The sequence below is a fragment of the Diabrotica virgifera genome, chromosome 2, assembly GCF_917563875.1.
Source record: "Diabrotica virgifera virgifera chromosome 2, PGI_DIABVI_V3a".
In the NCBI taxonomy this organism is placed as follows: Eukaryota; Metazoa; Arthropoda; class Insecta; order Coleoptera; family Chrysomelidae; genus Diabrotica; species Diabrotica virgifera.
The window spans coordinates 38,849,899-38,868,681 of record NC_065444.1 but is presented as its reverse complement, the minus strand read 5'-3'; the positions used below and the strand labels follow the sequence as shown (position 1 = coordinate 38,868,681).

At 32.7% G+C, this 18,783-nt stretch overlaps 2 protein-coding genes across 7 annotated transcripts in view; one reads left to right on the top strand and one right to left on the bottom strand.

The window, feature by feature from the left end:
- Positions 1–18,783, top strand: part of LOC126880034 (uncharacterized) — a 156,726-nt gene that overhangs the window by 130,233 nt on the left and 7,710 nt on the right. The gene's annotated exons all lie outside the window — the stretch shown is intronic.
- Positions 82–18,783, bottom strand: part of LOC114327673 (membrane-bound transcription factor site-1 protease) — a 65,199-nt gene continuing 46,497 nt past the window's right edge. Inside the window, exons 9-12 of one of the 2 annotated variants that reach the window (XM_050643613.1) lie at positions 14,214–14,401; positions 12,848–13,131; positions 11,623–11,813; positions 82–6,599 (exon numbers count right to left, since the gene is read on the bottom strand). In XM_050643613.1, coding sequence (XP_050499570.1) covers positions 6,367–6,599; positions 11,623–11,813; positions 12,848–13,131; positions 14,214–14,401 — 896 coding nt within the window. In that variant the 3' untranslated portion in view covers positions 82–6,366. Of the gene's footprint in view, positions 6,617–11,622; positions 11,814–12,847; positions 13,132–14,213; positions 14,402–18,783 lie in introns of both variants that reach the window. The other variant, XM_050643614.1, reaches the window with a different exon arrangement.

Below are 18,783 nucleotides of genomic sequence, written 5' to 3'. Positions count from 1 at the left end.
TCCTGTTGAATCATGCATCATCCTTATGGATCAATCTTCAATAATTTAATGCAATTTGGTTTGGAGTAATAATACCTAAACTCATTTGTTAATTTTTATTTAAGATTTTACAATAAATTTAAATAAAAAATCCTATGTACATAACTATAAAGCTACAATTAGACCCTACTAGCTAATTTCATTATTATTAAAATTAGTTTTATTCTCAAAAGTTTTTATAAATCGTTCCTATAAAAAAAAAACAAAATATACCCTATTCCACGAATATACGACTGTTGTGAACTATCGCGACCACGAATATTTTACTGTGCAAAATATAAAGAACGAAAGTAAATTGCAAATTACATTGTTGTTTATTAGAATAATTATTAGAGCAATATACTTTAGTACTTCTTATGTTGCACACTAAAATATTCGTTGTCGCGATAATCCAAAACAGGCGTATATTCGCGGAATAGGCTATAGCAGGCGTGTGGCAACTAACTAGCGAAATTTATGGTATCCAGAATGGACCTGCAGAATGCTATCTTTTAATCTTCTACATGCGTGTAATCTGTGTAATCTTCTAGACACTAACAAATAATATTGTCTAACATTCTCGATATAAAGTAAAAAGAGTTCGTAAAATTGTTAATATAAGTCTTCCAAATTTGTCTTATCTAGCTACATGCGACATATAACTGTCGTTCAATGTCAAAACTAAAAAAGGAGAGTGCGAATCAAGGAATTTGGAGAAGTATACTAATTTTCTACAAGAAAAAAGTTTGTACTAAAATGTTGCTTAAATTGTTCGCAATTGAATAAAAAGAAACTTATATTTCCCCAAATCTGTTGCCTCATCCACAGAATGCAATGCTATACTCCTATACTATCTTTCAATGACTGATATCTTACCTGTGATTGTCTTTAATCCTTGAAGTCCATGTACCGGCATTAATTAATTTTCTGATTTACGACTGATTGATTGATTTACGATTGAACAAAAAGTAGCAAATTTTTTTGGTATTTATGGTTCGGAAAGGAAACGCAACATAAAAAATGATAATAATAATAGTCTCCCTTTTATAGCGCTATCGCGGCTTTGGGATTAAAGCAGGGTAGTCCGCTATCTCTAGGGACTACGGTATACAAAGAACACCGGCCAATTCGTAACTTTTCTACTACCTGAATCTGCCAACTCGAAACCTTCTACAGGTGAATTCGAAACCATGGATTAAATCTAATACCTCAGGTAGTTAGGTTAAAACGTAAGAAATAAATTTAAACAGTAACGGATTAAGCCAACACGGGGCATATCGCAAATGTATACCTTTCATTGATGTTTATTGATAAACAAAGCTCCAATTCTATTTTACTTCAACTCATTTTAAAGTTATTTCAATAAACTAATCAGTTCTTTTTCAGTATTTTGGTAAAATTTTGTAACTTATAGACGAAAATTCTTAAAATCGGAAAAAAATAAATAAATTGAGAAAAAATTGGTCAGATTTACATAAATTTTGTTATTCTATCCATATAGAAATTAAAACAATTGTTACATACTATAGTAGTTGGACTGAGTGTCATAAAAACCTTGTATTTTTACTCATTTCTTTGGGCTCTTTTTAGTTTTATTTTTACATAAGTTGTTAACGTTAATGTCCGACTGGTATATTATTTGACAAATAATGACATGATTTCGAAGTCAGTTAAGAATGATACAATGCCCTAGAGCATTAAATTTAAATAACTAGTTAATTACTGTCAAGTTGACAAATAACAACCTAAGTAAAACTATGGTTACCACAATTACGTTACGACTATTGCTGGTAAATGTACTTATTTGAAAACTAATTAATTCAAAATTCATTCAAATTTTTTTGCATATAAAGAATAATTTGGTCGGACATTAAACGTTGAAGGTACCACGGGTATTATAGATAATAACGCTTTCGGTCAACGTATATCCTTCGGGCCAAAGGCCCTCGGTATATACACCATTGACCTCAAGCGTTATTATCCTTATAATACCCTTGGTACCTTAATAACTATTAATTGACTTAATTTATAGTTTTATAAGCAACAATTAAGTATAGCAAGATTTATAAAACCTTGTTTAAATTGTTTTACATGCACTATAATGCGGTTATCTTAAATTTTTTTTAATACTTTTCTTCTTACTGGTAGACAAAAAATAGCAAAAATGTGCATTTTGACATCAACTTGTTGATAACCAACATAAGTGTTTGTTACTACTCAAAACATTAATCTGCATCTGGTTGCAAGGCAGAACAGCACCATAAATGTTTTCCACTTTTTAGCACTTTCTTTAAGTGAAATTTAAAATTATTTACCACCAATAACTTACACCCACGTTCACTCATTACGAAATGTGTTACAGAAATTTCAGCCATTTTCACAAAATTTATTTTGATTTTCTCTAGCAACTCTTTCAAGAGACAATACATAAATGATGAATACCTTTTACACCACCTTCACAGAGGGTAATTTATACAGGTACATACCTGGAACACCGGTATTAGATTATCAACATTACTACAAAAATGAAAGTTACAAATTCACCGGTAGGTAGTGGGTTATCGAAAAATTAGCTGCGCGCCAGAGTTGCCAATTGGCCTGTAATTAGGATGGGGGATTAAATAGTTACGAATTCACCGGGACCCGTTTTTTATGTCTAGATGTTCTCACCGGCGGCGCTGGGATTCGAACCCCAGCCTTCTGCGAGGAAGTCAGACATCCTACCGCCTGAGTTATCTGGCCCGCTAATAGAAAATGAATGAGTTTATAAAAGAAAACTTCCAAAACTATTTAAAAGAAAAAAAATTGAATCAATCATTGTTGAGTTAGGGGAGACCTATATATTGAAGCGAATAATAAATACATAATATATGTATAAATAGAAATTTATGCAATATTAGTCTCATGTAAACTGTCATGGGAGCTGTCAAAGCTAAGACATGGGAAAATTGTTGTCAATATAATAAGAAAGCCACATTCCCTCCACTAATGCCATTTTTGACAACTGACAACACAGAACATGTATTTCGCTTTCACGGTCAGTTGTCATCTCAAAAATGATAACTGAAGGAGGCGTGGCTTTCCATGATTTTTCGAAATAACAATTGCTCAAATTGCTGCAATCCCATGCCTATTAAAAGCTGCCAATACGGAACATGCATAATGTCCTGCTGCCATAAAAAACTAATTTGATGATCAACGGAACTTACAAAAGTCACAAGTAGTTTCTGTCCATAATACATTATACAATTTGAAATCAAAACTAGAACAAAAGCTATAAAAAACGATCATTAAACAAATAAAAAAAATTAAATGGCGTGATTATTCAATTTCACGAATTGCTGGTTGTCTACATTTCAACTAATGGAACCTTATGGACATCCTAAGTCTTGACGTCACAAAATTGGGAGGAGCTTATATTGGACTCCAATCAATTTTGTTTATAATGTTAAACAGTTATAAGGAATTTTTAATATATTGTTTACGTGGTTTGTGTGACAAAATAAGACTTTTCATTTAGGTATTTAGTTAAAGAAACGTGTCAATTAAGAGATTTTTATTCGTTTTTGCCCAGTTGAGTTAATTTAATGCAATGATTAGAACGTAAACAGTTTTGAGGTTATGTTTATTTTCAACCACTAAGGAATAAAAACCACCTGAGCAAAAACGAATAAAAATCTCTTAATTAACACGTTTCTCTAACGAAATACCTAAATGAAGTCTTAATTTGCCACACAAAGCACATAAATGGAAAATCCTTATGACCATTTAACGTTACAAATGGTTACAAACAAAATTGTTTGGAGTCAATATAAGCTCCTCCCAATTTTGTGACGTCAGACTTAGGCTGTCCATTCTCACGGTTATGAGACTTTATTACGGTTGTCTTGACCGACGGTGGTGGAGAGATTTATATTTTTGACTTTACGTCACAAGAGTACACAATCCCATATTTTTAAATGATTTTCGATCATTGAATGTGTGTTATTGTTTATATATGTGTATTATTTGTGTTATTATTAAATAATAAGACAAATAATACACATTTTATCTTATACCGGGTGGTGAATCGTAAAACGGGCCATAGGAAACTCAATGTAAAATTCTAAATTGTTGAATTCCTGCTTCCCTAATTATTTTACATCAAAAGTCATGAGAGAATACTTGTAGAGAATTAAAATCTGTATTAAAATCAAAAGTTAAAATTGTTCTACGATTTAAATGCATTCCAAAATTTTGAAAAATATGATACATTTGCTACAATAGATATGCGTGTAAAAGTTAGGTCACACGTTACTATTTAACTGACAGTGCTCACACCATTGACTGAATAAAAAATCTTTATTATGGACGAAATGTAATCACCGACGTGCATTTTTTCTGTCACATGGAATTTAATGCGTTAGAAAGAAATCGAAAAACTGTGACTCACTGAAAGATCCTCATGAGAAAAAGCATATTAATACTTTCTCCGCAACTGAGGGTATCTTATCAACTGTATTGTTTTTAAAAAATAAATGATAAAATAAAAATATTGACAGTTAAAAAATGTGAACATTATTGCATGTGTGTAGCCTAATTTTGGGCTGAAGAACTGAAATGTATTACATTTTTACAAAATTTTGGAATATGTTTAATTCGTTGACCAATTTTAACAGTTGTTTTCAATACAGATGTCAATCCTCTACAGATAGTTTCTAATGTTTTTTGATGTAAAATAATTAGGGAAGCTGGAATTCAACAGTTTAGAATTTTACATTGAGTTAATGCAAAATTTTGACGCATGTCAAAATTCTCAATGTGCTTTAATTGTATTCATTTTTTTCGAATCCTGAGAAAACTAATAAATATTTTTGAATAATTTAAACTCAGAATGAAAGACTACCTTATTACCGAGGGCCGAAAGTCCCTGAAAACTTCTGTAATGTTTATTTTAATAAGTTACAGGGCTGTAAATAAAAGAGAAGTGTGATATTTAATTTCAAATATTTCATTCAAAAGAAACTTCTTGTTTATTCTAAGGGGCTTTCCGCCCTCGGTAATAATGTAATCTTTCATTCTGCGTTTAAATTTTTCTAAAATACTTATTAGTTTTCTCAGGATTCGAAAAAAATCATATTACGATTCAAATGACAGTACACTCGTGACGTAATCGCACCCTTAATGTTCATTGGTTAGTCGATCTGGGCAACCGTAGTAATGTCTAAGAACCGTGGTTCATTCTAAGAATGGAACCACAAACCATACATACTCATAGACGTTTCACGTAAATTGTCAAGGTCAAGACAGCAAATTAGTTACCATTCCAATCCAGAGATGTCGCTGTCAGTCAATTCTCTTGTCATATTCTGACAGTTGACAATTAAATTAATTTGTTATTTACTTTTTATTTTACAGTTTGTGGCTTAATTATTTTATTATAGTGGTGTTACGTTTTTAATTAGATTTAATCACAATTTTAATCAAGTGTATTAACCTCCTCTCCGTTTTTATGAGTAGAATTTTTAGTTTACATTGATCATCCCGTGTTGTATTTCTCCACATTAAAAAAAACAATATAATAGATCCTGAAACAGTTTATTCCAATAGACAAGTGTGTCATCAACATTTCGGACCTATATATTTTTGGAAGTTTGTAAAAGATTATAAGGTAATATTTATCTAAACAATCATCCTACAAGATTCTTTCAAAAATTTTCCTTCAACTCGATACACATCAGTGCTTTCACGTGACACATAGCAGTAGTGTTTAGAATTTTGAAAACAAATTGGAATATTTAAAGTTTTCAGTAAAATATGGAATAAAACATTGAATTGTCTTTGTGTTGTTTTAATTTCCTGCGAAATTTCATCAAAAATCCCGCAAAATTTATAATTTGAAATTCTCACGTAACTAAAATTTGTCAATTTAGTTCCCATTCCGATCAAGAGATGGCGTTAATTCGATCCGAAAGATTAACATGGTCGTGAAATGTCTATGAGTATGTATGGTTTGTGAATGGAACTTTGACCCGAATGCAGTCAACCAGTAATACAGATAGTTGTTCTGAATAGTTCTGAATAACTTTTACCAAATTTCTAGCATTAACAAGATGTATTAGTCAAAAATAATAATACGGCATTGCACATATTGGTTATTTTGGGATTACTAACATTCTTTCTGCTTTATTTAACTCTTGGAAACACTATGTGGCTGATCTGGGAGCGTTTCCTCGAAAAAAAAACCTTTGAATTGATTATTTTTTGAGAAAATTACTATTTAAATGAATCATAAAAACCTTCGAGAGCTTTTCGTTTAAAATACTCGTAAAATCAAATAAAATTTAAGTATCTCTAGTACGTAAAATCTCATACAGTCGACGTCCGTCTACAATTAATGATAGACAGCAACCGTTTGCACATCTTCCGTTTCTTTGGCTTCGGTTTGTACCATTTGACGCTATAATAAATAACGACGAGGGATAGAAAGACGAGGAAGGTGAGGGTGAGGTCGAAGTTTTCGTTCTTGTTGGACACGGTGGTCGGTTTGTTGCGCCAGCTCCATTCGATGAACTCGCCTTTGCTGTCCAGGCCCGATGCGTCTGGAAACGAAATTAATCTGATTTTAATTAATAGAAGTACTAATAATTATATGCTGCCTTTATATATTAGACTAAGAGTAGATGGGAACCAACATTAAAATTCCTAACATATACATTATCTAAAAAAAAAACAAAAAAATAGCTATTTGTATAACAAGGGAGGAAAGTGCTACTCTTCCTCCCGAGAATGAAGTTGACTGCCCGACGCGTAACGGAGGGCAGTAATCATTCAAGGGAGGAAAAGGCACTTTACTCCCATGTTATACATATGGTTTTTCCACCTTCCTCAAATAACAAGTCATTTTTTCATTTTTACTTAATTTATTTTATGTAACTAACCAACAAAATTTATTAGAACTAAAACCAACAAATAGGTACAATATAACTGTCAACTGTCAAATATAAGTCAAATTATTAATGTAAACATTGTTAAATCAAAATATCAATTTACTGTTTTTTACCATTCTGCAAAATGCAGGGTTTTTTATAAATAAACGTTAAAATGTATACAGGGTGATTCATTAGTAGGGTAAAGCTCAATAGCTCCGCTATAGTAATAGATAGCAATAAAAGTTAATAACTAAAATTTTAGCCACCTTTGAGCTTCACATTACAAAATTAGTTAGAATATTACAGGGTGTTCGATAACACAGTGGCAGACCAAACTTATGTTTTTTTAAATGGAACATCCTATATTTTATTTTAAATTCGAAATCCTGTTAACTTCTCCATCACAAAAATATAAATGTTTGTTATGTTATACAGGGTATTTACAAAGTTATAACCAATTTTATATGAAAATCGTAACAAGTTCAACTCCCTGTATAAATAAAAATAAGCAAAACAACAATGGTTTATTAATGCCATACTTTTTAACGTATTGTCAAAATTTTCAAGAATGGTCGATATTGCTAATTTTCTTTATATCAAATACAGGGTGAGTCAAAACGCAACTACATTATTTTCTCAGTAATTTTAAATGGAACACCCTGTATTTTATACCACTATTGAAAAGTACCATTACCGTACTTTAATTTTTAGATAACATTCCCTATGTCTAAATTTATTAGTTTTCGAGATATTTTCATTTTTCAATGGGCCAGTAGCGTGGCCACCCAAATCACCAGAATTTAATAAACTGGACTGATTTTTTGGGGGTTACGTTAATACTGAAGTTTATAAAACACCTCCAACAACAAGGGATGAGATGAAAAATAGAATACAAAGTGTATTTCGATGTGTTAATTTACAAATGCTCCATAGAGTAAGTAGCTCATTCAATGATCGTTTTTAGGCGTACATAAATGTGTTAGGAGATTATTTTGAACACCTTATGTAATTAAATATTAAAAATATTTTATTAAAAGTAGCTTCTAATTTTTTCAAACATGTTTTTTTGCAAAATGTATTACTGATAAATTATGTTTCGTTCTTTATTTGTTACATTGTTACATTTACATACAAAAGTAGTGTTTAATTGTCTTCACAAAATATTGTATTTTGTGTTTGTGTGTTTTTTTGTAAAATGTATTACTAATTTTCTTTGTTTATTTGTTGCATTTACATAAAAATATAGTTTTTAATTGTTTCAAAAATGTAGCATGTAGTGATTGTGTTTTTGTTTGTAAAATGTATTACTAATAAATTATTTTTATTTCTTTATTTGCTACAGTGTTACATTGATTACCGGATTGATAATCGGTAATCTTCAATTATCAATTCAGTCATGGCTTACTTAAAATTTAGATCAATTTAAACACCTAAAATAATTTGCTCTGAAAAATGAAAATATCTCGAAAACTAATCAATTTGGGCATAGGGAATGTTATATAAAAATTATAGTACGTTAATGTTACTTTTCAATAATGATATAAAATACAGGGTGTTCCATTTAACTTTACTGAGAAAATAATGTACTTGCGTTTTGACTCACCCTGTATTTGTATTTGATATAAAGAAAATTAGCAATATCAATAATTCTTAAAAATTTTGACAATAAATAAAAAAATATTGCATTAATAAACCATTGCTGTTGTGCTTATTTTTATTTATACAGGGAGTTGAACTTGTTACGATTTTCATACAAAATTGGTTATAACTTTGTAAATACCCTGTATAACATTACAAACCTTTATATTTTTGTGATAGAGAAGTTAACAGGATTTCGAATATAAAATAAAATATAGGGTGTTCCATTTAAAAAAACATATGTTAGGTCTGCCACTGTGTTATCGAACACCCTGTAACATTCTAACTAATTTTGTAATGTGAAGCTCAAAGGTGGCTAAAATTTTTGTTATTAACTTTTATTGCCATCTATTACTATAGCGGAGCTACTGAGCTTTACCCTACTAATCAATCACCCTGTAGATACTTACGTAATAGAAAATAGATATTATACAGGGCGCCAATAAGTTATATTTCATGAATGAAATACCATGATGTCACTTTTACTTTTCTTCCCTAGGGAGGAAAAGTACAAGCTCCCTACAATCAGGTCCGCAAAAGTATACTTTCGGTAGAGGTAGGTGGAAAAAATTTTAAACACCACTGCTTTACCTGTTATTTGTATCCAATTACTATATCTGATGATTCAATTACTTAATAATGATTCCTAGTTAGAGGTATTAGATTTTGACAAGATCTATGAGTCATGCCGATTTCGTGTACAAGTTTACGTAAAATTTTCAAGGTCTTAGCTCTTGTCAAAAGCCATTACCTACAGGACCGATTCATTCAATTAATTCATAGTACCTCCTACTCAGCTCTATCTGTTTTACTCAGTACGAAGTGAATCCTTACATCATAAAACGAATTTCAAAACAGAAAAAAATATTTGATACTCGCAAATTCAGAAATAACATAAATATATCTCACCTCTATATGTCAAATTTTCATAATGAGTCACCAGATTACCACGTAAACTTCCCTGGGATGAACTGACCCTCGGATCACCTAGTACCCAGGGTGACTACTATTCACGTCCCGGGCACCACATGCTCCGGGGGTTTGTTATAGTAGTATATTCGTGTTCAACGACCCCAAAAACCCCCGAGTAATCTGTTTGCACCAATTTGGTGAAGAAAAATTCTCGAAACTTCAGATAACCCCAAAAACCACCAAGTAATCTGTTTGCACAAGAAAAACCAAATGCAAAATAAACAAAACCCTGATAAAACCGGTCCTTATACAGGGTGTTTGGTAAAGAATGGGCCATAGCTTAACCTTAGATTCCTGAGGTTAAAATAGGTCGATTTAAGCTAACTTACCTTAGTACAAAAGTTGATAATAACCTAAATACAGGGTGTCAAAGTTAAACTTTTATTTTATTTATTTTTGAATATTTCCTGACAGGTATAGGACAACAACATGAAATTTGGTAAGTGGTGCTGGTATTGTACAATCTACTAAACTACGTTAAACAAACGTTTCTGGCTACTACCAGAGGCGTACGACGGGGGAACATGAATGGTTGACCCTTCCCAAATTCTACGCCACTGGCGGAATTGCTATTTTAAAGCAATGTTTTGATTCTCAAATACTTTCTATGTAAAAAACATACTCTTAATTCGTAACGATAAAGCCATTAGTTTTCGAGATATTTGAAACTAAAAACGAAGGAACATAATACATTCATCAAAATAAGTGTTCCTTTTCATTTTTAACTTCAAATATTCGAAAACTAATGACTTTTTTGTTACGAATTATCGTTACGAATGAAGAGTATGATTTTTACATAGAAAGTATAGGAGAATAAAAAAATTGCACTAAAATAGCAATTCCGCCAGTGGCGTAGAATTTGGAAAGGGTCAACCATTCACGTTCCCCCGTCGTACGCCTCTGGTAGTAGCCAGAAACGTTTGTTTAACAAAATTTAGTAGATTGTACAATACCAGCACCATTTACCAAATTTCGTGTTGTTGTCCCATGCCTGTCAAGAAATATTCAAAAATAAATAAAATAAAAGTTTAACTTTGACACCCTGTATTTGCTAAGATAAGTTAGCTTAAATCGACCTATTTTAAGCTCATGAATCTAAGCTTAAGCTATGGCCCATTATTTACCAAACACCCTGTATATGGATCAGAGACAAGGACACTGTCGAAAAGCAATGAGAACTTATTGGGTACGTTTGAACGAAAAATCGTTACACATATGTAAGGGGGTGAAAGAAAATGACGTATGGCACAGAAGATATAATTTTGAACTATACGCAGCATACAACGAACCCGACGTCATAACATCCATAACGATCGGACGTCTGCGCTGGATGGGCCATGTTGAACGGATGTTGGAGACCGAAACACCAAAACATATAATGAGGCAGACACCAGTACAGGGAGTAGGTCAAAGGGAAGACCCAAACTTAGATACATGGAACAAGTGGAACAAGATCTGAAAACACTTAAGATTACCAACTGGAAAAACAAAGCAAGGAGCAGAACAGAATGGTGGAAAATCCTAGAACAAGCCAGGACCCAAAAAGGGTTGTCAAGCTACTGATGATGAATCTGTTTGCATCAATTAAGCGCCAAAAACCATCGAAACTCCAGAAGATGACGTGATTTATCAGTAACCCTGAGCACCAGATGCTCCGGGGTCCGTTCTGATGAGGTATTCATGTTCAGCGACCCTAAAACCCCCGAGTAACAAAATATGACCATTAATATACTGATTTTGACATGTTTATGTACGTTTGTATGCATTTTATGCACTGTACATGTACTTTTGCATTTCCATTCATTTTTCTATTGTAGACTTTTTCCTGGCAGCATCCCGAACACAATGCAAAAAGTTGCAAGTCGATAGGTGCGGTATTTCTGTTAACTCTGTTAACTGATTCATTAACGAGTACAACGAATAGAGGTGGGATAAAAAGAAGTGGTTCCTTTCGATGACTCGAAATCATTGTCTCAGTAAATATGCCATAAATATAAATTACAAATACAAACCTTTTAAATTACTTTCACAAAATAAACAAAATTTTGGTGATTTCATCTTATATCTGTTGTTAAATTCTTACCTTTAATATTATTATCTAGTGGCAGTAGAACGTTCACTTCTTCTATAAGCGAGAGCAGTTTCTGTGACTGGTAAAGATTGCTAGGTGCAGAAACATTTAGCGGTACTGGCTGGGTGTAAATTAAATGAGGACACGGGGGAATTGGTCTAGCTTGAGCTTCGCCTAAGCTTTTTTCTAGCACGTTTGAATACCTAAAAAAGAAAAAGGTTTAGCTGCTGTTGAGGAACTATGTGGATAGATAGTTATGACCTGGGGTGATATTTGTGTGATTTTGTTTGCCTGCAGACTGTTGTAAAAAAATTTCTAAAGTGTTTTTTTGGTTGAAACATTATATTGCAACCTTACAAGAAGACTGTCAAATATCCAAATGTGATTATTTTCAGGCATAACTGCGAACAGGCTGATATTTTGACTTTGGTGTGTTCTAAGAGGCTATAGTCAATCAATACTTTCTTAATCATATTTTGGGCTATAAAATTTTTTAGTTGAGACCTTCTTCTAAAAAAAATGTGTTCTAGGATTTATAATACTTATCATAAAAATAAGATCAAAAACGAAATGGTGTAAACACTAAAAATTACTGTCGTTCCGCAGTAAATTATCGTTAAAAAATATAATTGACTTCATTTGAAAAATTCTTTCTTTTCATAATACCCTCTTCATTGTTTTTGGCAGAAGTCAACTTTAGCATGAGTCTACCCCCAAATCTTTGAGACCTTTCTGTAATCTGAAACAACCCCCCTTAATTTATTTTTTTAAGAACGGCATAAGTCAAAATAATTTGTAGTTGGGTTCAAAAATTGAAAAAGTTCTAATCCTAATAATTTTCTAAAATATTGACATAACTCAAAAGAATGCTAAAACTAATTTTAAACGTAATCCCAACTTCTTCTGACTGACACAACTCAAAATAACGCAGATAATTTATTCCCAATATTATTCACAGAAAGTATTGTATTATAATGATATTATCTTATTGTGCGTTTGAGATATGACAATATTGTGCAAAATGTCGAACCAACTTTTCGAATAACAGTAACGACACTTCTGCCTCCTGACGGCCACAGGCATATACTAACTCTATGGCATTATCACACAAAATATAGAATATCTGAAGTGTGTTCACTAACACAGTCGATTGTTTACTTTTTTGAGATATGACGGTCTTATCCCAAGATAGCAATATAATATATAACTTAGAAGCAAATGGAAAAAAATCTCATACCTATAAAGACGATTGCCTTCCATTCGATGTGGATTCGCAGTCTCCGTTACGCTGTCCCAACTCAATAGTTTATTATCTTTAAACACAGAAGGCATATGCGAGGTAGCTGTGAATTCCAATATTGCGTCTAACAACCAGTAGCACGATGTGTCCAAATGACTTGAGTCAATACAGTTTGAATCGCCGTACACGACGATTCGACCACTTTTTTTGTCTGTGGATTTGGTCTGAGTTAGGCCCAGGATTGGTACGGTGTATTTTGTATTTTCAGGTTCGCCCAAGATCTGAAACAGTTTACAAAGTTATTTGAATTAAAAAACAAAAGAAGGTAAATGTCCTTAGATTTACAGCATCCTTTTAAAATGATTTTGTTGTCACTGATTACAAATATGAAGTCGAAAATTTAGAAACTCAAAATGGAGCGTTCAATATGACTAACAAGAGTACCAAAACAACATATAATATGGCTAAAAACGGATGAAATTCGCCTATTTAGGTCGCTTAAAACGAATACGTCAACAATACAAAGTAACGAATCCAAAATGGCCGATAAAATTTCCAAAAAATCATCTAATCGCCTAAAAGCTTGTATGTATATATTTTTAGGGTCGCTAAATACAAACAATATGAAGTCAAAAATTAAATATTAAAAATTTTGATTTAAATATGGACGAAGAAATGTCCAAATCGTAATTTAATCTGGCTAAAACGTGTACTTATGTTTTTGAGTATTGAGATATAAAGACTCAAATTGGTGGACCCAAAATGACCGAACAAATGTCGCAAAATGGCAGACAAAGTTTCGACAGGAATTTTGCCTGCCATTCTGCCACTTTCAAGAAACAAGAAGCACTATAGTTTTAGAGTTCGCTGATTGTAAATATGAAGTAAATATTTAAAAATGTGAAATTGTAATTCAAATATGGCCGAGAAAATTTCCAAAATATCATCTAAACTTGCTAAAACTGATGTACTTATATTTTTGAGGTCGTCGATTGGGAAAATAAAGCTAAAATAGTAAAATTCAAAATTTCCAACTAATCAACAAAAAAATAAACAATTTGTAAATCCAAAATGACCAAAAAAAAGCAAAAAAATCACCTATAGTTTTGAGTTTCCTTAGTGCAAACTTGAAATAAACATTTCAATAAACAAGACCGTTGGTCTAATATGACCCCTAATATCCTAAAAATTTACCCGGATTAAGAATATAAAATGAGATGTAAATATGTAATTCAAAATACCGAAGCCAAAATGACAAAACCAAAATTTCCGAAAAAATTTAAAAACCAATTTTTATATTTAAAAATTTAGATATTATGTAAAAAATTAATAAACAAAATTAAAAATCATTGTTAATACTTACATCAGTCCCCTGGTCAGTTAGTTCCCTAGCTATCACAACGCCTTCCTTGGGAAAGGTCCTAATGCTAGTCCCAGAAGCGTAGTACACATCGTGTTCGTTCAGTTTGAATTTTCCTTCAAACACTCTGTCGCCCAACTGAATGTCCCACGAGGCCAGTAGTTCGTTTATGGCGGGAACGTTGGAACCACCTACAGAAAAATCCACGTCTAGTAATTCCCACAGAAGTTATAGTCCACAGTACATCGTCCTTTTTGGAAGATGATTACAAAAGTCTTAACAATGCTCTTAACTGCTTCGTTTGAGCGAGTCTACCAGTATCTGAAAATTTTCAGAGTGCAGATTGGGCGCGTTGCCAACGCGTCATTAACATATTTACGTTGTCGGACTAACGAAACGCGGCAGTAAATTTGTCGGACAAGAGATCGACAATCTGTAATAATTAAATATAAGTAAAAGGACCGAAAAACAGTTTCTAAATACTCAAACTGAGTAAAAATGAAAAAGATAAAAAAGATCAAGGCAGGTTTTGCTTATATTTGATTCAGAGTTGGACCACCATCTCCATATAGCTATTTCAGCATCCTTATGCCTCATCAGTGAAGCTCAGAAGTCTCAACTCTGAAGGAAATACAAACAATTCTGCCAATTTAAGGCAAACCATCGCAATGCAATGAACCCACCTCTGAGACGCAATTTAGCGACATCTCTCGTATTACGAGGAAAACAACGAAAAGCCCCAGATACAAAGTTTACTACCTCTTAAACAATTAGAATAATTGAAATAAAAATATAATAAACAATATTTTAAATCTAAGACTTTTCGTTAATAAACTGCTTTCTGGCTGCATCCCGAATCTCCGGATTTTACAATATATAATCACAAGAGACGACGAAAGTAGGAGAAAGCAAATAGAGGACGCTTAGGCCACGCATTTACCTTCCCTTCGTCAAGGAAAAGGACCGAAAGACAGTTTCTAAATACTCAAACTGAGTAAAAATGAAAAAGATAAAAAAGATCAAGGCAGGTTTTGCTTATATTTGATTCAGAGTTGGACCACCATCTCCATATAGCTATTTCAGCATCCTTATGCCTCATCAGTGAAGCTCAGAAGTCTCAACTCTGAAGGAAATACAAACAATTCTGCCAATTTAAGGCAAACCATCGCAATGCAATGAACCCACCTCTGAGACGCAATTTAGCGACATCTCTCGTATTACGAGGAAAACAACGAAAAGCCCCAGATACAAAGTTTACTACCTCTTAAACAATTAGAATAATTGAAATAAAAATATAATAAACAATATTTTAAATCTAAGACTTTTCGTTAATAAACTGCTTTCTGGCTGCATCCCGAATCTCCGGATTTTACAATATATAATCACAAGAGACGACGAAAGTAGGAGAAAGCAAATAGAGGACGCTTAGGCCACGCATTTACCTTCCCTTCGTCAAGGAAAAGGACCGAAAGACAGTTTCTAAATACTCAAACTGAGTAAAAATGAAAAAGATAAAAAAGATCAAGGCAGGTTTTGCTTATATTTGATTCAGAGTTGGACCACCATCTCCATATAGCTATTTCAGCATCCTTATGCCTCATCAGTGAAGCTCAGAAGTCTCAACTCTGAAGTTTCATTTTTACTCAGTTTGAGTATTTAGAAACTGTCTTTCGGTCCTTTTCCTTGACGAAGGGAAGGTAAATGCGTGGCCTAAGCGTCCTCTATTTGCTTTCTCCTACTTTCGTCGTCTCTTGTGATTATATATTGTAAAATCCGGAGATACGGGATGCAGCCAGAAAGCAGTTTATTAACGAAAAGTCTTAGATTTAAAATATTGTTTATGATATTTTTATTTCAATTATTCTAATTGTTTAAAAGGTAGTAAACTTTGTATCTGGGGCTTTTCGTTGTTTTCCTCGTAATACGAGAGATGTCGCTAAATTGCGTCTCAGAGGTGGGTTCATTGCATTGCGATGGTTTGCCTTAAATTGGCAGAATTGTTTGTATTTCCTTCAGAGTTGAGACTTCTGAGCTTCACTGATGAGGCATAAGGATGCTGAAATAGCTATATGGAGATGGTGGTCCAACTCTGAATCAAATATAAGCAAAACCTGCCTTGATCTTTTTTATCTTTTTCATTTTTACTCAGTTTGAGTATTTAGAAACTGTCTTTCGGTCCTTTTCCTTGAAGAAGGGAAGGTAAATGCGTGGCCTAAGCGTCCTCTATTTGCTTTCTCCTACTTTCGTCGTCTCTTCATTATTCTAATTGTTTAAAAGGTAGTAAACTTTGTATCTGGGGCTTTTCGTTGTTTTCCTCGTAATACGAGAGATGTCGCTAAATTGCGTCTCAGAGGTGGGTTCATTGCATTGCGATGGTTTGCCTTAAATTGGCAGGATTGTTTGTATTTCCTTCAGAGTTGAGACTTCTGAGCTTCACTGATGAGGCATAAGGATGCTGAAATAGCTATATGGAGATGGTGGTCCAACTCTGAATGAAATATAAGCAAAACATGCCTTCATCTTTTTTATCTTTTTCATTTTTACTCAGTTTGAGTATTTAGAAACTGTCTTTCGGTCCTTTTCCTTGACGAAGGGAAGGTAAATGCGTGGCCTAAGCGTCCTCTATTTGCTTTCTCCTACTTTCGTCGTCTCTTGTGATTATATATTGTAAAATCCGGAGATACGGGATGCAGCCAGAAAGCAGTTTATTAACGAAAAGTCTTAGATTTAAAATATTGTTTATTATATTTTTATTTCAATTATTCTAATTGTTTAAAAGGTAGTAAACTTTGTATCTGGGGCTTTTCGTTGTTTTGCTCGTAATACGAGAGATGTCGCTAAATTGCGTCTCAGAGGTGGGTTCATTGCAGTGCGATGGTTTGCCTTAAATTCGCAGAATTGTTTGTATTTCCTTCAGAGTTGAGACTTCTGAGCTTCACTGATGAGGCATAAGGATGCTGAAATAGCTATATGGAGATGGTGGTCCAACTTTGAATCAAATATAAGCAAAACCTGCCTTGATCTTTTTTATCTTTTTAAATATAAGTACTTTAAAATGAAAATTAAGAGTTTTGAAATAACGAAATCGTAGAGTCCGACACCCGCAAGATGTCATTCTAGCGCGGTAGTTTTGTTATTACAAAACTCTTAATTTCCAATTTAAAGTATGTACTTATATTTAATTAATAAAGATTGTCGATCTCTTGTCCGACAAATTTACAGCCACGTTTCGTTAGTCCGACAACGTAAATATGTTAATGATGCGGGACGCGGAAACGCGTCCAACCCGCACTCTAAAATTTTTCAGAAAGTGGTAGACTCGCTCAAACTCAAGTTCATTTTTATGACTTTTATAATCATCTTCCAAAAAGGACGATGCACTGTTGACTATTAATAGTAAATAAAAGAAAAAGTAAAACGATACTTTTGATGAATCGGTTCCCACACTAATGATTACCTACTTAAAAGAACCGAATCCTGCAAAGCAATTAAAGTGCTCGCTATTTGACTCCCTAAATAAATATCAAAAATATACCGTATCTCTACGAATCAATCGGTTAGTTGTTACATTGCTAGGCAATAAATTAATCAGTATGTAAACTTTCCGTATAATTAGAACCAAATAAAATACACGAAGTTGAGTCCAGAGTTATTTACCCATACGTTATAATACGAAATAGCATATGAAATAAGTCGCAAATTTACTAAACGCAACAGCAAGTGACAGAAAATGACTACTGCTCCGATCACGGGTTATATTATAAAATTTGATGTTATCAAATAAATAGAGTGTCAAAAAATGTAAGTTTTGCTTTAAAATTTTGGTTCAGAATTACAGCTACATTAATAGAATAAATTCTTTTAATACCAGTAGTGATTAATAAATAATTTATATAAAAAAATTCAATAACATATTTTCTTTTTGTCATTTTATTCACTTTGGCAGAAACTTAAACACAATTATTCCGTAACTGTGTGAATGAGGTTAGCTTTGCATTTTGTAAAAATTATTTGCAAAATAAAATACAATTACCGTTAAATTTTAAACTCCAATATAAAATTAGTTGTGAAAACAACTGTTTCTGTAATATAAAAAAACTTCAAAATGCAAAAATTCGACAAAAAACAGCAAAAAATTTAAGAGACTGACAACCTCAAAAGTAAACAAACCAGAAACGTCAAAAATTGTACTTTAAATCTGAAAACATCCCCAAACGTCTTTTTTGTACCTATCTCTTTTCAATATACTGAGTCTAGAGCGTTCATAAAAATAACATGTGTTTTTATTTAATAACAGGCGGTAGCTGGTTTGTCTTTAGTTTCATGCGTGGAAGAGAATGATGCTAGATAAAAAGTATGTTTTATCTCGCCAGGTATTAATGACGCACGGGTAAAGAATCGTGGACTCAACTATGGTGTTAGAACTTAGCCAATAGCTATCAGTAATGTTCTTCTCAAAGGCAATTTTGAATTCCCGGAACTGATTCATCATAGTCGCCGTAAAAAAAGACCACAACATTGAAATTTGGCAACAGTGAATAGCGGTCCTATTAAAAATATGTTTGTGTTTATT